The 19,233-nt window shown below is 38.7% G+C and overlaps 1 protein-coding gene across 1 annotated transcript in view; it reads left to right on the top strand.

Annotated features, from left to right (window-relative positions):
• PTPN4 (protein tyrosine phosphatase non-receptor type 4) overlaps positions 1–19,233 on the top strand; it is a 195,059-nt gene that overhangs the window by 147,897 nt on the left and 27,929 nt on the right. Inside the window, exons 17-19 of the mRNA XM_019668705.1 lie at positions 11,200–11,359; positions 14,282–14,365; positions 14,459–14,515. Of these exons, the coding sequence (XP_019524250.1) occupies positions 11,200–11,359; positions 14,282–14,365; positions 14,459–14,515 (301 nt within the window). The remainder of the gene's footprint in view (positions 1–11,199; positions 11,360–14,281; positions 14,366–14,458; positions 14,516–19,233) is intronic.

Here is a 19,233-nt window from a genome sequence, read left to right as displayed (position 1 = left end):
TTTGAACAGTATGTGTCTCAAGCCCTGGTTCCCACCTCTGCGTTTGGATTTTTTTAGGCAAATTATTGGTTTTGAACATACTAAAATCATTGAGTAAGAAATATGCTATCAGGGGCCGGCCAAGTGGCTCAGCTGGTTAAGAGCTCGCTCAAGAGTGCAAGCTCTGGGCCAGCCGAGTGGCGCATTGGTTAAGAGCTGGCTTGGGACGCCAGAGGGTCCCAGTTCAGATCCCACATATGAGAGCCAGTGACACTGCCCTCTACAGCTAAGATGCTGAACAACAGCTCAGCCTAGAGCTGGGCTGCCATGAGTCACCGGCGACGGTGTAGGCTGCAGCCCCTGCTGCAGTGGGTTGCCATGGGCTACTGTGTGTAGCCAGCAGCCAGCATGAGTGGCCAGCAGCTGCAGTGAGCAGCCGTCCAGAAGCTGGCGACTGATCTGCCTCGCCCGGGAAGAGCACAATGATGGTGCCAACTTGGGCCAGTGAAGCAACGTCCTCCACAATTAGACTCAAGAAGAAAAGGATAGCAACTTGTCTGTTCCCCTTCCCCCAATTCCCCAGCGCTGTTCCCATCCCCCAATTCTCCAATAAAAGTCTTTAAAAAAAAAGAGCGCAAGCTCTGAGCAACAGGGTCGCCGGTTCAACTCCTGGCCTAAGCTGAGCTGCCACTGAGCTGCCAACAGGTGGCAGGATGGCCCAGCTTAAAAAAAAAAATGACGCTATCAACTAAAGTAAATATATATGTTATTAGAGCCCTGGTCTTGACTGATCTTACATTCCATTCATTTAAATATAAATTGCTTCCATTAGAATTTAAGCTACAACAATACTACCACTTATATCCAAAATGGAATGATAGAAAATAGGTCTGTTGAGGCCTCAGAAACTGGCAAGTAAGAGGGTTGCGTAGCTTTTGCTTGTTTTGTAAATTGTAAATTGGCTTTTGTGAAGCATTTCATTTGAAGAAGAGTCCACCGCTACAAAAAGTTTGCAAACCCCTAATTTAAAATAACTCCTGCTTTTTACAGTGATTTTCTTTGAGGTACAACTATAACATAGTTAAGAGCACAAACTCTGAATTCAGACTGGGTTTAAAACTTGGTTTCACCACTTAATTATGTGACCTTGGGTGAATTATTTTATCTCTGTAAGCCTCAATTTCCTCACCTGTAAAACAGGCTGATAATACCTACCTCATAAAACTGCTGTGAACATTTAATTAGATGCATAGTTCAGCAGAGAACAAGTGCTTAGTAGATGTTAACTATAATAATTACATAGCTTCTTTCAGTTAATTTTTTGGGATAAATATTGGCAGCTCTTAAGTATTTATCAACCATTTATCTGCCTGCATGTTTGGAGTATGGATGTGTGAATGAACACAGTGAAGAATTCCCCAAATTCTCAACTTTGTCCATAGGTCCCTAACCATGAGACACTATGCAGACTTCATAATCCTCAAGTGTTAAACCCATTTTCCTGAGCCATTTGTTTCCTGGACCATCCCATTCTAATCTTATCTAATGAGTCACCACAGCTTTGTCCGGTACCTCATCAATTCCTTTGGCTTAGTCATCAAAGATTTGCCTTCCCTCTTCCCCCCTGAGCTACTGGCACTAACTTCATCTCCAGGCTCAGCTTAACCCAATTCCCATGCCAATCTTGATCAAGCCTAGCAATATATTATGGACCTTGCAATTACTAGGCAGCTCTAGGACAAGGAACTAAAAGAACCGAACAGGATGCGGATGGAAGGAGATATCAAGCCATGGGCACTCAGAGGATGCACCATATTAGATGCTGTGCTTACAAAACGAATTGTGTGTCCCTGGGCTTTTACAGCTGCAATATACTTACCTTCCCTCCATCTCTGGCAAAAATCTCCTCTACTTGGATTTGGCAGCTAAGGTCAGGAACTTCGAGTTTAGTTGAAACCCAGAATCTTAGGTCTGGGACCTTGATTTTGGAATGAATTCCTACTGATACAATAATATGACATTTTCAGTTCTATTCCTACATTTATCATATCCCTGAGAGTTTATATATACTTTTCTAATTGCCTGGAGCATTACTTAGTAATCAGTCTGAAATGGTGATTACTTTGAAATACTCTTGAGTGTCACTATACATTAGCCAGAGTGTAGAGAAGCCTGAATTTTGAACCAGAATTTTATCTGTATCTTACATAATATAAGTATAGTAGGGTTAAATGCTTAATGAAGATTTGGATGACACTAGTGCTTGTAATTGAAGGAGACATGAGCTCCTGGTATGTATCTCAGAAAATGAGAGTTTTAAAAGGAGTCATCATTCCTGGTAAGTTTGTATTGGTGTCTACAAAGAATATGGTTTCTGTTTGTTTTCTAGTCTTAAATTAGAATAGACTTTATGCTTCTATGAAAGGTATGTATATACACTTGAACCTTCAATATCTTTTTTAAAGATTTTTATTAAGATATAGCTAACATACAATATCATATTAGTTTCAGGGGTACACCATAGATATCCAACATTTGTATACCTAAAGTAGTGATCACCATGATAAGTCCAGCAACCGTCTGACACTGTACCACGCTGTCACATTATTGACTATATTCCCTATGCTGTACATTACATCCCCATGACTTATTTGTTTTATACCTGGAGATTTGAACCTCTTATTCTCCTTTACCTTTTCCCACCTTGTTTAATTTTTTAATTACACTTGACATTCAATATTATTTTGTATTAATTTCAGGTGTACAGCATAGTGGTTACACATTTATATAATTTAAAAAGTAATGCCCCTGACTAGCCTAGTACCCTCCTTGAACTATACATAGTTTACCAAATTATTGACTATATTCCCTATGCTTTACTTTATGTACCAATGACTGCTTTGTAACAACCAATTTGTACTTGTTAATCACTTCCCCTTTTCCACCTAGCTCCCAATACCCCTCCCGTCTGGTAACTATCAAAATGTTCTCTGTTTCTGTTTTGTTTGTTAATTTTGTTCTTTAGATTCCACATATAATCAAAATAACATTGCATCTGTCTTTCTCTGTCTTACACTCCACTCAGCACAGTACCATCCAGGTCTATCCATACCGCCACAGGTGGCAAGAACCCATCCCCTTCCCTGGCCAAGTAATATTCCATTGTATGTATGTACCACCTCCTCTTTATCCATTGACGCATACCCAAGCTGCCTCCACATCTTGGCCATTGTAAACAATGCTGCAATGAACATATGGATGCACATGTGCCCTGGAAGTAGCATTTTGGGTTTCTTTGGAAAAATACCCAGAAGTGGGATTACTGGGTCCTTCTTTGTCTCTTGTTGTAGCCTTTGTTTTAAAGTCTGTTTTGTGTGTTATAAGTACTGCTACTCCAGCTTTTTATATTTTCATTTCCTTTTTCATGAGATAGCTTTTTTCCTTTCCTTTCCTTTCAATCTATATGTGTCTTTCAATCTGATGTGAGTCTCTTAGAGACAGCATATATAAGGGTCTTCTTTTCTTATCCATTCAGCCATCCTATCTTTTGATTGGAGCATGTTATCCATTTACATTTAAGGTAATTGTTGATAGATATGTAGTTATTGCCATTTTATTATTCATATTTTTTATCTTTTTTTTCCTTTCCATCTTAAAGAAGTCCTTGTACTACTGGTTGGGTAGTGATGAATTCCTTTAGCTTTTTCTTGTCTGGAAGCTCTTTATCTGTCCTTCAATTATAAATGATAGCTTTGCTTGGTAGAGTAACCTTGGTTGTAGGTCTTTGCTTGAATATTTCCTGCCAATGCCTTCTGGCCTGCAAAGTTTCTGTTGAGAAATCAAATGACAGTCTTATAGGAGCTCCCTTGTAGATAACTAATTGCCTTTCTCTTGCTGCTTTTTAGATTTTGTCTTTAACCCTTGGCATTTTAATTATGATATATCTTGGTGTGAGCCTGTTTGGGTTCATCTTGTTTGGGACTGTCTGTGTTTCCTGGACTTGTATGTTTATTTCCTTCTCCAGGTTAGGGAAGTTTTCCATCATTTTTTTCATTAAATAGGTTTTCAATTCCTTGCTGTCTCTCTTCTCCTTCTGGTACCCCTATGATGTGAATGTTGGATGCTTGATGTTGTCCCAGAGGCCTCTTAAACTCTCCTAATTTTTTTGAAATCTTTTTTTGTTGTTGTTGTTCTGATTGGTTGTTTTTTTCCTTATCTTCTAAATCACTGGTTTGATGTTCTGCTTCATGTAACCTGTTGATTCTCTCTACTGTATTCTTCATTTTAGTTCCTTCATTTCTGACAGATCCTTTTTATGTTTTCTATCTCCATCTTGTTTCCTATCTCTGTTGTAGAAACCATTTAGCATCCTTATAATCAGTGTTTTGAATTCTTCATCTCGTAGATTGCTTGTCTCCATTTAGTTTAGTTCTTTTTCTGGAGTTTTGTTCTGTTCTTTTATTTCGTACATGGTTTTTCTGTCCCCCATTTTGGCTGCCTCCCTATGTTTGTGTGTTTGTGTTGGGTTGTCAGAAAAGTCATGACGCATTTTTACAACAAAAAACAGAAAAAAATACATCATGACTTTTCCAACAACCCAATATTAGGTAGGGCTGCTTGTCTCCTGGTCTTAATAGAGTGGCCTTATGTTTTATGTGTGCTGTAGGGCTCAGTGGCACAGTCTCCCTGGTCACCTGAACCAGGTGCTGTAAGTGTGTCCCTTCTGTGCATTGTGTGTACCCTCCTGTTGTGGTTGAGCCTTGGTTGCTGTTTGCATATCAATGAGAGGGATTGACTCGGGCTCATTAGTTGTGAGTACTGGCTGTGACTACAGTGGAGGAGCTGTTCTTCAGAAGTAACCCTATGGAGCAGTATTTGCTTTAGCAGCATTCTTCTGCCTGCCCATTTTGTCCTTTGGGTGTGTCATCTTTAGAGTCAGCCAGGTGATACTTCAGCTCAGTCTGAAGATGGCCACCAGGTGTTTCAGGCCTGGGGCCTCCTGGGAAGGACCTGCTACAGGCCAGATTCAGCCACAACTTGTGCCCTGCCTAGGGCCACCTAGTATGACCCAAAAACCATCCACCAATGGCCGCCATTTGTGCTGAGCTTGGAGGTGCTTTGAGAGGCCAAGCCAGGAACCAAGGCCTGCTGCCACTAGTGCTGGGCTTGGGGTTGCTCAGCGAGGTATACAGGATATGTTAAAGTCAGATGCTGCTTGTTTGGGGTTTGGAACCTTTGAGAAATGTTTGGAATGTCTGCAGCATCAGCCAAGACAGGCTCTTTGTATGGAAAAGCCACTTGATGCTACTTGGGTGGGCACTCAAATTGGGTGGGTTGGGGTTTCAGGGAATCACCAGGGTAGAGAGAACAAATGATGTAAGCTAGGTTGATGGAGACTCAGATATGGCATATGCCTGTGTCTGCACACTGTGGGGGGGTGGGGGGGGGCCAACAAAGTAACAATGGATTCTACCAGCACTTCTGTCTGTAAGAAAGCTGCCCTTCCAGCCCTTGCCCTGAAGCCATAGAACTTAGTTCCTCCCCGTTTGTTCCTGGCACTTTTCGAGCCACTGCCCCAGAGCTGAAACTCAGAGCAAGTGAGTCTGTCAGCAAGGAAGTCCATATGCAGGCCCTTGAAGAAGATTGCCTGGGACTCCAGCCACCCGTCTTCTCACTCAGCCACAATCTCCACTCGTTTTCACTGCCAGTAGTTATGGGGACTTCTCTCCCTGACTCTGGAACCCTGGGCTTTGGAGCCTGGTGTGGGGCTAGGATCCTTGGCTTCTCTGAGTGGTGGGGGCCTCCACAGGTGAGATATCACTCCTGATTTTTAATGGTCACACACTGCCCCTCCTACCAGTCTCGAGGTTCTTCTGTGTGTCCTTAGAGGTAGGACTTCAGTTCAGCTAGACTTCAGGTGATTCTCAATGATGTGTAGTGATGTAGTTATAAGAGGATGCAAGTATACCTACTCTTCTATCTTGACTGGAAATCGTTTAACATCTTTTTTTTTTTAATTCACAATTTTCAGGGTTTATCTGGCTCATTTTGTAAAATAATCCCTTAGGGATGACATTTTTTCTGTAATCTCCCTATGAGAGATCTATTTCAACTCCCATCCTTAAAGCCAAATGATTACCTCTAGTTATAAGACACTAGCTACAGTCCTGATCCCTACTTTTTTCTTTGGTTTCTATTTCCCTAGTCCTATCTTAATCACCTGATAGTAGATGCTGGCCTTCTCTTTAAGTCATAGGTCCCTTCCTCCAGGGTACCAACTGTTATTTCCAGTGGGGCTGAGTTCCACTATGCTGCTTGGTTATTCTTCCCAAGTACCTGATGTCTCTTCATTCTGTTATACTCAGCAGTTTTTTTGTTTTGTTTTGAGTTTTTTGTTGTTGTTTTGGTAGTCTTTTGGGGGGGAGGGAGGGATGCTTAGAAATGGTATCTTTTTTAAAACTGGCTTGTTTCATGACATTATTTAAATGTATAATTTCTAATTATAATGCATGGTTTACCTATGAAAGTCATCTTATTAGATAATTGAGCAAGTAATAGATTGATTGCATTTGACAGTTCTACATTAGATATGTACAAGGAAATTATCATTTGCTATAATACATTAATACTTTTGGAATATGTCTTTAAAATGTAATTGATTGCCTTTGTCCAAAATAGGAATTTCAGGAGTCTGTGTTGACATCCTTGATTACTTTTATTGACTGTATTTTAGATAAGTAGGTGGTGGCAGTCAGGGAGAGAGAGAGAGAGAAGTAGTTTGGTTATTGAAGTTGGAAACATAAAGGGAATGACAATTAACAGGATTATTGAGAAAGCATATAATTAGTTTGTAGAAGCTTCCCAGACCATCCTCACCCTAACTATTGGGTTGTCGGAAAAGTCATAATGCATTTTTGCAACGAAAAACATAGAAAAAATGTCATGACTTTTTCTGACGACCCAATAGCAGTCATGCATGTGGAGAGTTTGTCCACCACTCTCTGAGAAGTTACTTTAACAAGAAAATTACATAAAACAATGAGACAAGACAGGTAACCCCTGTCCTAAAATCCAAAATTATTCTTGCATCTGTTATATCTTGGCTAATCCTCTGTCTACACTCCATCCTCTTCACCTTTTCTTAGAATTTGGCTTAAATGTCAGCCCCAACCTGTATGCTTGGACCCCCCCTTTCTGTCTGTGTCTTCCTGTAGACTATGAGTTTTAAAGGAGAGGTTATACTCAAATACCCACTGGAGTCTGGCAAGTAACCCTGGGTGGGATTTCAGTAGACTGGAATACCCATGTCCCGTTTAAAGGCAGCAGCTACCACCTGACTTGGTCCAGTGGCTGACAACTTGTAATGCAGGTCCATTCTTTCCAGAGCGCCCAGATCTTTCAGTCTGGAAATCCAGATTTGAATATAACTTTTTAAATGGCAGTTAACTCACATTTTACAAAAACAGTGAATGGACCAAATGTATGTTGGCCAGAATTGGTCCCACAAGTCATGAATTTGCAACCACTGTTCTGGGAAAATGCTTTCTTCTCAGAAGTACATAATAAATATCACTTCTGGAACTTTTTTGACCATATATGCCTAATCTTTAACCCCCAAAATTTAGATTCAACAGGTTTAGCAAAATGTCCCAATGTCAGTCCTGCCCCTCCCTTGTTCTGAGCAATGCCATTGTTATACCCACACCCACCAGGTTTGGCTCATTTAGATACTGCACTGCAGATCAGGCTTCAGTTTGTGCTGCTTGTGTATTTTGGCGCTATATTTCCATTGTTAGCTGGACCAAGAATAAAGGAAGTTGCTCTGACTGTATTCCCATTTGATCTCAACTTTATTCTCTTCCCTACAGACCTTTAGTTTTGAGGCTAAATGCTTGCTGGCTATGACAGCTAGCTGTATGCAAAACTAGAAGAAAAGTTGCTGTTCACCTTACACATAACCCTAAGTAGGGAATAAGACCTATTGATTGCTACATGTGGAGTCCAGGGACTTCTGTTTTTTGTAAAGTCTTAGAAGCTTTTAATCAACTGCTTTTTAGAAATGTCACATCTGTGGGGCTCTGCCAAGGGATTTCCATCTTCATCTGTCCTAATCCCTTGCAGCAGGGCACGACTGAGGTATTTATCTGTATTATTATTTTATTTATTTATTTATTTATTTTTAGGTTTTATTGGGGAAGGGGAACAGTGTTGGGGAATTGGGAAAGGGGAACAGCCAAGTTGTTGTCATTCAGTCTTAGTTGTGGAGGGCACAGCTAGCTCAGCTCCAAGTCCAGCCGCCATCCGGCCACCTGTTGGCAGCTCGCGGCAGCTCAGCTCAAGGTGTCGTGTTCAATCCTAGTTGTGGGTGAGCATAGTCCACCATCCCATGGGTGAGTTGAACTGGAAACCTTGTTGCTAAGAGCGCACGCTCTAACCACTGAGCCATCGGCCCCCCATCAGCAGTTCAGGGCAGCTCAGCTTAAGGTGTCATGTTCAATCTTAGTTGCGGGTGGGCATAGCCCACCATCTCTTGCAGGAGTCAAACTGGCTACCTTGTTGTTAGGATCATGTCTCTCACCAGCTGAGCTATCCTGCCACCTGTTGGCAGCTCAGCAGCAGCTCAGCTCAGGCACAGCTCACTGGCCCATATGAGAATCGAATCGGCAACCCTGTTGCTCAGAGATTGCACTCTTAACCAACTGAGCCACTCAGCTGGTCCTATATTCTAATCTTTGGGAACATTTTTTCTGTGCCAGCAGCACTTGACTGTGTTGAACTTAGAGGCTTGGATTCTTGGCAGTTGAAACTAGCTGAATAGAAACTAGCATGTTTGGGGCCTGGAATCCCTGAACATCAAGGGTAGACCTCAAAAAAGCTTTTGCTGAAAAGGAGATGGTCTCTGATGCAGTCTTACAGGCTTATCAGAATCTAGAGTGTTTTGTGCCCTAAAGACTTCTACAAGGAAAGCTCAGCTGAGTGGATATTATTGTTTACCTGCTTATTTAAAGATTAAAGTTTATACTCGTTTATAAAATTTCAGGAGGACTACATTCTCATTAGGAGAAGCCTCCCTGGAGGACCATAGAGTTACATCACTTATTATTAATCCTGACTGACTTCCTTGGCACTATTCAAATTTTTAGCTTGTCTATCTACCAGGTATCCAGCAGCAAGCCCCTAAATAAAGTTCACAGCTTCTCTGCCAAGGGAGAGCATATGTATCTAAGGACCACTCTGGCTGTAATCTCTGTATTAGCTATCGAGCTAAATTATGCTGTGGTAGCAAATTAACCCCAAATTACACTGATTTACAACAAAGGTTATTTCTTTCTTACATTATATGTACATAATGGATCGACTGGCTCAATTCCATGTCATGTTCGTTCCAGGACCCAGGCTGACAGCAGCCCATGTTTTGGGACATAGCTAATCTTATGGCTGAGGAAATAGAGAAGCATAATGAATCATGAGCTATTTCTTAGCGTTCCTTTCAAAAGTGACGCATACCACTTCTACTCATATTTCATTGGCCAGAGCAAGTCATTGGGCCAAACCAAATGTCAACAGGGAGGGGTAGAGATTAATTTTTTAACAATAATGTAATTAATACAGTTCCACTTCCCCAAGACCTCACAGCTTGTTGTCTTAGGCATCTATTGTCAGTCAACAAAAATAAGCAGAAACGGGGTGAAATCTGTGCCTGAGTATCACAGCAGCAGCCATGGAGCTTGACGCAGCAGCTGTCAACTCCCTTATCTGTTCCTAGGCAATGAGCAGGAACACTTTTATTTCCCCCCAAAGACCTCCTGCCATGTAGAGATAAATAATAACCCCAGTGATGGTCAGTACTCCTATCAAGAACCATTTTCCCCTTGCCTGTTCTCCTTAACTCCACAACTTAATGAATGCGTGCATGCTTCATAAGATACAAGTTGAACCCACTGGTTCCCCCTTCTGGCCTTTGTGAAAAACTCACAAGTAATGTTAGCAGCATACACTGTGCTTATTCTTAAAAGATACAGTTTTTACCTTGAAGTCTCCCCTGTTATATCTAGCTCTTTTTATCAATTCCTGCTGTCAGATTGAGGCTTATGCTCTCTAATGTTAATTGAATTTTTGCTTCCTCACCTTAAATCATACTCTGACAATGTCTCATCCAGTTTTCTTTTTCGTGATTTCAGCATTCTTACTCAGATTCTAATCCTTTGCTGCAGCATTGAGCTCATTACTTTCATGAATCATGTTTTATGTCTAAATAAATTGAACCAATCACTTAACTTCTCTAGACTGTAACAGGTGTTTTATCTGTGGAATATCTCAACTCTCACTCCTGATTTCTGTTTGCCTGCCTTATTCCCTGGTACCTACATGACTGCACTGAAAACCTTTAAAAAGTGTTTTTGGAAAGGTGTGTACATTGTTATACTAGATTAAAATAAATATCTTCATAGGAATACCCTTAAAGTATACAGAGGGTGCCAAAAAAATGTATGCACATTTTTTTGTTTGTTTTTGTTTTTGTATGCACATTTTAAGAAAGGAAAAAACTATTAAAATTATAATACTCAGTGTATACCAAAAGATGAATGAAAGTCACGTTTGACTTCTGCAATTACAAGAGGTGCTCAAAGTAGTTATCATCAGCGTCTAGACACTTGTGATTACAGCAAACTACTGCTTGAGCAACTTTGACCAGAGTGTCCAGTTCTTTACATTTTTTTGGCACCCCTAGTATTTTATTGTATGTAGAATTGTTTACAGATTTAATAAAGTAGGAAATTAGATTTGCTACTTAAATTGCAAAGTTTTAATATTTCTAAGAAATATTTCATTAAACAGAGACACTGGCAAATAAGTATGGTATTTAAAGCCTGTCTCCTACTAGACATTGTAAATATCTGAGTTGCTTGACCCTGGTTTTTAAAATAACAATTCTGGGGCCGGCCAAGTGGCTCAGTTGTTTAAGAGCTCGCTCAAGAGTGTGAGCTCCTGCCCACCCCACCCCCCCAAAAAAAAGAGTGCGAGCTCTGAGCAACAGCGGTTCGAGTCCCCTCCCTAGCTGAGCTGCCGCTGAGGATGGCTCAGCTGAAGAAGAAAAAAAATTATATATATATATATATATATATATATATATATATATATAATTTAAATATATATATTTAAAATAACAATTATGTAAGACAACTTCCAAAATATTCATTCTTCTTTTTTCCTATCTAGATCACAAGAGACTCCTCTTGATGGGCAGCCACCAGCTCTACCACCCAAACAATCGAAGAAAAATAGTTGGAACCAAATTCAATATTCACATTCTCAACAAGATCTGGAAAACCATATTAATGAAACGTTTGATGTTCCATCCTCCCCTGAAAAATCTACTGTAAGTAGCTTCAAATATTCTCATTTCTTTGAAATTTTTAAATCATAAATGAAATTTTTTTTTGTACTGTGGCATGTTTTATCTGTAAGCTATATTATAGTACTTTCTCTTTTTCGTCATATGTTTGCTCATGAATTGTGCCACGATATAATCCAATTGTGGAATTTCCTTTTATTATCATTTATAAAATGTTCATTGCTCTAGAAATTAATTCTTAACAAATTTATTGGATTTTAATCTTGCAGAACACACATTTCCAGAACAAATGCTAATAATCCATTAAATACTATTAACTTTATTATATATAATTCACTGAGTGCAGAGACTTTATCATTTTCATCAACCTTTTGAATATGATCACTCTTTGTTCTACAAAATGTATTTATGAGTTACATTGGTACTTTTGCCTTAGAGAACATGCCTTTACCACAACAAATGGTAAATTGTTAGAATCCTCTGATTTACAAACTTTTATTGCTTTCTCAGGTAGATGTAAATAAATCAAAAGTAAGATTGTCAATAACTTTTAATGACAATCACTTTTAAAAATACACTGTGTTCATGAAGAAGTATAAGGACTTCTTATGTGAGTATGTTTCAGGAATCTTAAAGGGACATTGGGGAATAAAATAAGATGTAGGGAGAGGAGAGTCCACAGCAGGTATCAGCAGTGCCAGAAGTTCCCGGTGGCCATGACACTCATGGCCCTCTCATTTGTTCACTTGTAGCCCTCCTACATTAACTAAAGTTGAAAAGCCACAGGCAACATTGTTCTCCCACACTCTTGCTCCACCACGACAGGCATATCAAAAAGAGAGCAAAATCCTTACCAAAAATGACAGTTTTAGTGCTATCTGTGTATTGATTCTTTTGTATCATTTATTCAGTCATTGTTTCTTAGTTGTCTGCTAAGGTACTTTGGTGGGTAGTAGGATACAGAGACAAGACATGGTCCCTGCTGTTAAATAATCTACTGTCTAGTTTGTTTTTACATTCATGTAAAAATTACCGAGGAACTGATATATAAAGTGCATTGTTATAGGCTTTGGGGATATAATGGAATAAAATAGAAAAAAAAACCTCTGCCTTCAAGTTACTTACATTCTGGGGGATAAGGGCAAGACAAACAATAAACAAGGTAAATAATTTAAACATATAGCATATTAGATAGTATAAATGCTGGGGAGAAATATAAAACAGGAAGGGGCTAAGGAATTGCAAGAGTAGAATGTTACAATTTTAGATAGTATAAGCCAGGGGTAAACTTAGTAATAAGCCATGTCGGTTAGCTGAGGGAATAGCAGGTACAAAGATATGACTGATATGGTCAAGGAACACCAAGGGAGTCAGTGTGGCTAGAGCAAAATAAGCAAATGAGGAGGAGACAGATAAGGGAGAGGGCCAGATCTTAAAAGCCTTGTCTTACAGAGATTTTGTTTTTTAACCCTCAGTGAGATAGGAAGCAAATGCATATACCTATCTAAAGAGAGAAGTAATATGATGTCACTTAAGTTTTAACATTATCACCCTGGCTGTTGTATTGAAAATAGACTGAAACCAAGGTAGTGGAGATAGTTGTTATGAAGTATAAAGTATTCTAAGCAATCAATGGTGATTTGGACCAGAGTGGTGGGTGCAGAAGGAATGAGACATGACTGTATTCAGGGTATATTTTTAGAATAGAGCTAACATAATATGCTGATGGATTGGATGTGGAATACTAGAGAAAGAGAAATCAAGGATAACAGCAAGATTTTTGCCCTGAACAACTATTAATAGAAGGAAGAAGTTATCATTTACTGAGATGTGAAAGGCTACAAGTAGAGCAGGTATGGGTGGAATATCAGGAGCTTAGATTGGGACATGTTAATTTGAGTTGTCTATTAGAAATCCATTTGGAGATAGGATTCTGGAGTTGAAGGAAGAGGTCCAAACTAGAGTTATGACAGTGAGAGCTGATGGCATGTAGACAGTATTTAAAATTATGAGACAGGAAGAAAATCAACAAGTGTGGTGTGTGTAGATAACCTAATAAGAGATTCTAGAAATTGAGTATTTGGTCCTCCAACTTGTAAACATGAGGAAGATGAAAGAAACCAGCAAAGGAGAAGGAGGAGATGCAGACAGAAAGGTAGTCAAATGGCTGATGGGAAGAAATCACAGAGAAAGTAACCAACTATGTCAAATACTACTGGTAAGTCAGGTAAGATGAGGACTGAGAATTGAACTCTCGAGCCACGTGAAAATCTTTGGTGACCTTCATTGGAACAGTTTTGGTGGAATGTTGGGGATGAAAACCGAACTCCAGAAGAATGAGATTAGAGGAACTAAAGACAGCAAATGTGGACAAACTCTTTCAAGAAGTTTAGCAGCAAGAGGAAGGAGAGAAATGGGGCAGGAGCTGGATGGGGAAGTGGAATCCAGAGAGAGTTTTTTTTGTTTTGGGGGGTTTTTTTTAATGGGAGAAATAAAAATATTTCCCAGAAGGTGGGGGAAATGGATAATTCAGGAGAATAGAGAATTGCTGTGGCAATATTCTTGAGTATGGACGAGAGGATAGGATCTAGAACAAGCAAGTATGAAGACAATTTGAAGGCAATATAAGTTCTATAATTTGAACTGATTATAGGGAATTCAAAAGTATGTAAAAATAACGAATGCAGCCTGGGGTTGAGGAAAGACTTCAAAGAAGTGATCGTCTCTGACCTGTCTTGAAGGATAAGTAAGAATTAGCCCAAACACTATCCTCAAAGAGCAGGTAAAAACATGGTAAGTGAAAGAAGCCAGTAACAAATGACCGTATATTGTATGATTTCATATATGTGAAATATCAGCATACAAAAAAGCATACTTCATATATATATGTGAAGGATAGATTATAAATGAAGAAAATTACAAGTTATTTGTTTTTATCTTTTTAAGCCTAATGGTGGTATTCCACATGATAATCTTGTTCTAATCAGAATGAAACCTGACGAAAATGGAAGGTTTGGATTCAACGTGAAGGTAATCTAAAATTTATACTGTACTCAGTTTTTAAATAAAGATGTTTCCGTTTTGCTAATGTTTGTCTAATATTTTATTTTCTCTGTGTTTAAGGGAGGATATGATCAGAAGATGCCTGTGATCGTGTCCCGAGTAGCACCAGGAACACCTGTGAGTTATCTAAATCTTGCAAGTAAATCCTACTTTCAAGAATGTGAAATTTAATAAATTTAAATACAATAATTTTTTATTAGTTTAAATAAAGAAAAAACCAATCATTTATTTAATTTGTCAAGTTTCAAATGTTGGCTTAATAAAATGCTGGGAAGTTAGTTTTTGTTTATTCCCTGTCTGCAAGAGTTTTTAAAATCCTTGTTCTTACAAAGAAGCTATTTATGACTTTCAGTGCTTCTAAAGTGTGACCCCTTTAAACAGCAAAATGTAGACAGAGGAATATTTTTCGTTTGTTTTGCTATTTTGTCTGCTTGTTTTTCATTTAGAATTGTTTACCTAGATTCTGTTTACCTACTCTATGTTTAAAATTTTTACTTTGAATAAAAATAGTACCAGTGATTTCTCTTTTCCCTATAAGGACAATTTTTAAACTTTTTATTATTAACATTCTAAATAAAAGTAGAGATTTAAGTACCCATTATAATGAACCCCACCCTTCCTTACCCTGTTCCCTGTCCCCCGCCCCCTGTACCGATCAGTAAACTTCAGCACTCATGTACTTGATGCTCATCATAGACAATTGTTAATTAATTATGGGTACACTATCTTTATTGCTCTTATATGTAGTAAATATTGCTTTCAGTTTATATTTATGTTGTTGCCTACTTTATCTAAGTGGTCTTCAAGGACTTTTCGATCAGCTCTCTTTATCATTTAACTATCCCCTGAGGCCAGTTACACTTTTTTGGGTGCTTTGCAGCAACCTCAAAGTTGGTTTAAAGATCATAGTCAAGATTGATTAAGGATATCAAGATATATAGTTTTGCTTCTGGTTTTTAAGGAACTGGTTGTTTGCAAATAACAGGGTCCTTACTCATGGACTACCCCTGGTTTGGCATAAATACAAAATTCATCACAGAGCTATAGAGATATCTCACAAAATCCAAGGACAGGAATGCAGTTGGACCTCTAGAAAGAACTTTAAAAATCATCAGTCACTCTATTTTTCATCTCTTTCTTTTTATGTGAATGTTCCATTCTTCTGTCTCAGTGCACTAAATTTGTACACTAAATCAGCCTCATCTCTCAAGTCACTCCAACTAAAATACTCTAAATAAAAACAGTGGGGCCGGCCGAATGGCTCAGTTGGTTAAGAGCTCGCTCAAGAGTTTGAGCTCTGAGCAACAGCGGTTCGATTCCCGGCCCGAGCTGAGCAGCCGCTGAGCTGCCAACAAGTGGCAGGATGGCTCAGCTTAAAAAAAAAAACAAAAAACAAAAAACAGTGTATTTAGTAGCTGCTTCAAGTCAAGTCCTATAACATCACCACCACCACACACACTCTACCTTCAAATACAATTATGACTCCTAAACCTCTACTAAATAGTGGTCAGCAGAGTGGCTCAGTTGGTTAAGAGCGCGAGCTCTGAGCAACAGGGTCGCTGGTTCCGCCGGTTCGATTCCCACATGGGCCAATGAGCTGCACCCGAGCTGAGCTGCCGCTGAGCTGCCAACAGGTGGCATGATGGCTCAGCTGGTGAGAGCACATGCTCCTAACAACAAGGTTGCCAGTTAGACTTCCGCATGGGATGATGGGCTATACCCACCCACAACTAAGATTGAACATGGCACCTTAAGCTGAGCTGCCGACAGGCAGCCAGGCATAGGATGGTGAACTATGCCCACCTGCAACTACAATTGAACACGGCACCTTGAGCTAGGTGGCCGGATGGCAACTGTACTTGGAGCTGAGCTAGCTGCGCCTTTCACAACTAAGATTGAAGGACAACAACTTGGCTGTTTCCCTTTTGCCAATTACCCAATAGTGTTCCCCTTCCCCAATTCCCCAATAATATTTGAAAAAATAAATAAATTTCTACTAAATAGAAATTGGTTAGCTGCCACTATTCCACTCCTCAGTCCATGTGGTCAGATACGACTGCTGGTAACTTCCAGATTTACATACTACCAGCTTAAGCAACCCAGAATAATTAAACCTGTCCAAATGATAGACTCCGGTGAAGTAAACCAATCATAGGTCCAGTTTGGATCAGATGTCCTCTTTTAACCCTCTGTTGGGTGCAGCTGATCTCACAGAATCATTGCACACAAAGATGCCGCTGTGAAATACGTCTTTACTGTACTAAGTGACAAACACAACTGGCGATAGGTTACAGTAGAGGGGAAGATACGGAAGCGATGAGTCACAATACTTAAGTTAACTGTTAGATATTTGAAAATTTGTGTGCAATGAATCTGTGCGATCAGTTGCGCCCGACGGAGGGTTAAACAAATTTTGTGGTCAGAGGGATCAGGACAGGGGTATGATATATAAAATGACTCGAGTCTACTATGCATATGAAAGATAGGGACCAAGCTGGGAGAAATAGTCCAAAATTATTTAGTATATATTTAATGGGAAATATGTATGTGTTTGGGACTGCAAATGAAGAGATGAAAGATTGCTAAATTCTCACCTATTGAGTAGAAATTTAGAAATGACTAAAATAGAAAACTAAAGAAAAAACAAATGGGGATGTTAGGTACAGATTCCAAGGTAAAGACAAAAGATGTAGCTAAAATGTTGAAAGACAATGTCTCTAGAGCAGGGGAGATGGTACGGAAGAACACAAGAAGTGGTTTCTAGTCTTAGAAATCTTACAGACCAATTCTTTAAACTGTGTGATATATAACTTAGCTAAAACCAAAAATTTTAACCAAAACTTTTTAATCAAATGTGTATCTTTTGACCTGACAATTCCATTTTTAGGAATGGCCTCTAATGAAACAGTTGGACTAGGGAACAAAAGATACACAAGGATGTTGGTTTTAGTATTGTTTATAATGGTTAAAAATTGGGAGAAAATTAAACTGTACATCATTAGAGTTTGTGAAATAAGTCATGCATTGCTTTGCAGCCATTGAAATGTTGGATGATGTACTTCTATATTAATATGGAAATATGTTTATAAGATGGCATTACAGAAAGTGCATATTATAATTCCACATATATGTTGGATCCAGTTTTTTTAAATGTGAGCAATGTGCATAAAAGAAGTCTGGAAATATGCTTAAAATGTTAACAGTGTTTCATCTAGGTAGTGGAATTACTGGTATTTATCACTTTCTTCCATATTCCTTTTTTTTAATTGTCTGAATCATGACAGTGAGCATGTATTGCTCTTATAATTAGAAAAGATAATAAACCTTTTTTGTTATGCCAATTGTAATAGTCAGTGAATGACACAAAAGCAATATTGATTTTTCTAAACAATGAATGTGGATAGTTTTTAATTAAGTCAAAGATGGTTAGGGAACATTTGATAGACAGGTTCATTTCCAAACAGAATTCTGTGACTCTAAATTTTCTTTTTAGGCTATAAAAGTTATTGGTAATTTTTTTCTTTCTGCCACATAGAACTATGTTTTGTAAATATTGGGCTAAATTTGGAACAAATTAAAACAGCAGAAAGTTATCATTTCTATATTTTACTAATTTAGAGACCATCACATTCTTCCAATTGGAAACTTCATTTTAAAGTGATTGAAGGAAAAGGACAGAGTGTAAATATTTTAATGTCTTTTTACATTCATTGGACACCTTCTGAAATGAATAAAATAATTTCCATTTAAAGTCATGTTTTATTTCCTATCTGATCATCTTTGAGCCAATAGCTGTTGCTCCAACGAAATTCATTTTAATATACAGTTTATCTTGACTTGCCAGATCATAATGCAAATAAAAATTATACACATACCTGACAAAAACAAATCAAGTATGAGAAAGTTCCCTTCAGTGATAATGGGTAAAAAAAATCTCTGCATGTCATAGCATATTGATTAATATACTCGCCTGCTACCCTCAATCCCTGAACTGGAAATATCAGTGGATATCCAGTTAGAGATTCATAGCTGTCTTCTCTGTAACCATAAACCACCTCCTTTTTTCCAGCAGCTACACTATCCACAAAGTAAGGTGAGAGGATAACTTTTTGCTATAACTCATTACATTTCTCCCACTACCATACCATTAATATCTCCCAATTCACTCCTTGTTAGTACCTCAAAGACATTTATAGAAACTTGGGACCAAATTGGTACACAAAAGCATCACAGTGCTAGCACACAGAGGGGTATACAAATATCATCTGCTCCACTACAAGAAGTAGAGAAAGAAGCAACTAGAGAGAATGGTATAACCTTAAATTTGAATTCTCCAGACTTGAACACTTTGCAAAATTATCTCATTTTTATCTTCACAACTCTGAAATAATTAGAGCAGATCTCGGCTCCATTTTCAGAGTTTCAGGTGTCCAAGATCACACATTTCATAAGCAGTAGAGGAAAAACATGGCTCCTAGACCTGTGCTCTTTCCACTAATGAAAATACCATGTTGAATTTTATTGACTTGGTATTTATAGTGAGTTTGAGTCGTCGTGCTTTCATCTGAGTAGGCATGCTTTCATTTCTTCAAGGCCTTGCCACTGGAAGTTCCTTTTTTGTTTTTTCTTTTTTTGTAAGGTCCAACCCTGTTGTCATTTCCTTCTCTATCTGACCTATCATCGTTCAAACTTGACTCCCATAAATCCTTATTGCTGTGTTCCTGGAACATGCTGTCCATATTTCTGTTTATCTCTTTTACTTTAATTACTTGTTTTCTCAATAAAATACAAACAGTCCTCACTTTGTGCAGTAGTGCAGGACTGTAAAAATGACC

The sequence above is a fragment of the Hipposideros armiger genome, unplaced genomic scaffold (genome assembly GCF_001890085.2).
Source record: "Hipposideros armiger isolate ML-2016 unplaced genomic scaffold, ASM189008v1 scaffold_533, whole genome shotgun sequence".
Lineage (NCBI taxonomy): Eukaryota > Metazoa > Chordata > Mammalia > Chiroptera > Hipposideridae > Hipposideros > Hipposideros armiger.
This window is presented reverse-complemented; position numbering and strand designations above follow the sequence as displayed.